The following is a 2,469-nucleotide window of genomic DNA, read 5'->3' as shown; positions in this document are numbered from 1 at the left end:
ACGGTTACGTGTGTTTCTGCGGTGTGAGAGCTCGGAGCCTTCAAAGCGCACAGTGGCAACGGGCAGAGTTTGGGCTCTTTCCTTCTGCGTGTGTGCGGGAGGAGAAGTGGAAAAAAAGAGAGGAAGGCAACGCAGAAGCGCGTCGGCACATCGGCAGAAGTGGGATTTCAGAACGGCGCGGCCCCGCACGGCAGCGGCGGGAATCGCCCGGGCAGCAAAAGAAGAAAAGAAGACGAAGAATGGAAATGAATAATCCACGCAGGACCCCAAAAGTAAAATTAAAATAAAAAGTAATCACTTCGGCAGGTGGTGTTCCTTCACTTTCACGTGTCCAGCAGCCCAAGAGGACCGTGAGGGAGTGTGTGTGTAGTTTATTACCTGCAGGAATAAAAAGAAACAACTGCCCCGGTCGCACACGCAACCACACGCACACACTCACCTCACGGTAGCCGGGCCTCGTGCCTCATTTGGGCGGTCCGTGCAGCGCACAGCAACGAGGCCGGCAACGCGTGTGTGTGTGCGGCGGCAGCAAACAGGAGGGGGAAAAGGGCGCGCCGCCCACTGGAACGTGCATGGAGTGGCGAAGCAAGTAAAAAGAGAAGGAGAAGAAAAAAATCCCTCAGAGCACAGGAGGGAGAGTGAAGAATTGATCCACAGGGACAAGCAAAAGAAAGAAAGAAAAAAGAACACTTAAATGAAGAGGCCCGCATGGGTCGCAGCGCACAACTCTCCCCATGCGGAATCACAATTCCACACTCCTTCGCTCAGAAGCCTGCCGCGACGCCACAAAGCGCCAGAAGAGTCAGCAGCAATAGCCGAGACACGCACCCACGCACAGCGCCGTCGCTGCCTGTGTTCATCGGGAACGGCCCTGTGGTGTTCTGGAAGGTGATGGAGTTGTTGCTTAAGTGCGGCGCCGCGTCGCGTGTTGGCGGGCTGCCTGGCCGCCCAGCTGCCTGAGCCGTGGGGGCCGTGGCGGCGTTGCTGGGCGCCTCGTAGACGCCGTCCGCGTCCGCCGCAGTTTGGGGGTCTGCGTCATTTTCCTTGGCGGCAGCGTTTGGCGTCTCGCTGGTGGGCGTGGCGGAAGCAGACGGCACGCCGCCAACGGCCTCTGGCGCGTGCGACGGAGCGCCCTGCAGCGCCTGGCCGTCACCCACCTGTCCCGCCGTGGCCGCACCGTCTGCGGGAGGCGAGGGCCATCGTTGCCGCTCAGAAGTTTGCGCACCGACGGCCTGCTCAGTTGCGCCTGGGCGGGAAGCACTGGCCGCAGCCGGCGCTGTCAACGGTGGGGACGCCAATGCACCGCCACTGCCTTCTGTCGCTTCCTCCTCCTCCTCCTCTTCTTTTTCATCCTCCGCCTCTTCTGCTTCCTCTGCGTCGGAGTTGTGAGTGCTGTTAGAAGGTGTTGACGCCTCGCCTGCCTCTTTGCCCGCCTCCTGCGATAACTGAGACGGCACTTCCTCTTCCTCTTCCTCTTCCTCTTCCTCTCCTTCTTCGCGGTGCTGGTTCTCTGGGGGGGATGAGGTGGGAGGCCCCGGCGGATGGCGCAGGAGCGACCTTCACGTCGCTGCTCGGCGGCGCAACTCCAAGGCCCGGCGCTTCCACGACGTCCTCCCGCGGCGCTGGGGCCCCAGCAGGCCCCGTTTCCCCTTTTTGCGACTGTTCGCCCTCAACTTTCGGGGCCCCGGCGACAGGCGGCGGCCCATTTACCGGCTGCTGAGGAGAGGCATTTGCACCGCCACTCCCCAACACCGCCGGCGAACGCTCCTCACGCACCGGTGCCTCATTAGCAGCATCGTCCTTTTTTCCCTGCAGGCCCTCCGTGCCCCCGCCGTCCTCCGTTCGCTGCTCACCGTGGGCGTCCTCAGGCTCTACTTCGGGTACAGGCTCCCCGCCCCCAGAGGTGGACACTGAAGGGGCCGCCTGCAGCTCGCCGCCTGCGTTCCCGGCAGCTGGTCCTCCAAGAGCCACTTTGCTCCCTGCGAGCTGTGTGATCTCATCTCCACCCAGTGCGCGGTTGTACAGCAGGACGCTGGAGACCGTCACGTGGTGGCTGGTCTTCGTGCCCTCCGCCCCGTCCCCGCCAACGTAAATGTGCGAGATCCTGTGCGGCTTGAAGAGTTCAGCCACCTCAGAGGCGATGCCACCATCGCCATCTTCCTCTTCATCATCTTCGTCGCTCGCGTATATCTCGTCCCCGTCGACGTACACAGACAACTCATCGTCAGTATTCATCTGCAAGATCACTTGGTAGGCTGTGTCTGCTTTCCACGTAACATCATCAACATCTGTCAAACTCCGGCTCTTACCGCCGACCGTCACTTTCCACTTCTTGTCCTGCGTGCACGACACGCCCAGGAGCACGGTGCCCTCTGTGTCATTCATCCTCACGCCCAGCAGTGGCAGAGAGCTGCCTTCCTCCGCCTCCGGCACCGCGTGGAGCATCACCGTCGCCACAAGCGTGAATCC

The 2,469-nt window shown here is 61.6% G+C and overlaps 2 protein-coding genes across 2 annotated transcripts in view, besides 4 other annotated features; both read right to left on the bottom strand.

Moving 5' to 3' along the window:
* Nucleotides 1–218: 218 nt before the first annotated feature.
* Nucleotides 219–240: a microsatellite.
* Nucleotides 241–410: 170 nt separating this feature from the next.
* Nucleotides 411–445: a microsatellite.
* Nucleotides 446–666: 221 nt separating this feature from the next.
* Nucleotides 667–687: a microsatellite.
* Nucleotides 688–1,323: 636 nt separating this feature from the next.
* Nucleotides 1,324–1,373: a sequence feature (GA-rich).
* A 22-nt stretch (nt 1,374–1,395) lies between these two features.
* On the bottom strand, nt 1,396–2,445 carry Tco025E_09218 (trans-sialidase; the record flags this gene model as incomplete). The annotated part of the gene is made up of 1 exon (XM_029376042.1): nt 1,396–2,445. The coding sequence occupies one exon, from the start codon at nt 2,443–2,445 to the stop codon at nt 1,396–1,398; it is 1,050 nt and encodes a 349-aa protein (XP_029223846.1).
* Tco025E_09217 (trans-sialidase) overlaps nt 2,445–2,469 on the bottom strand; it is a gene marked incomplete at both ends in the record, with an annotated part of 2,018 nt that continues 1,993 nt past the window's right edge. Inside the window, one exon of the mRNA XM_029376041.1 lies at nt 2,445–2,469. This exon is cut by the window's right edge and continues 1,993 nt beyond it. Within this exon, the coding sequence (XP_029223845.1) occupies nt 2,445–2,469 (25 nt within the window).

The sequence above is a fragment of the Trypanosoma conorhini genome (genome assembly GCF_003719485.1).
Source record: "Trypanosoma conorhini strain 025E chromosome Unknown Tco_14.4_contig_01022, whole genome shotgun sequence".
NCBI lineage: Eukaryota > Euglenozoa > Kinetoplastea > Trypanosomatida > Trypanosomatidae > Trypanosoma > Trypanosoma conorhini.
This window is presented reverse-complemented; position numbering and strand designations above follow the sequence as displayed.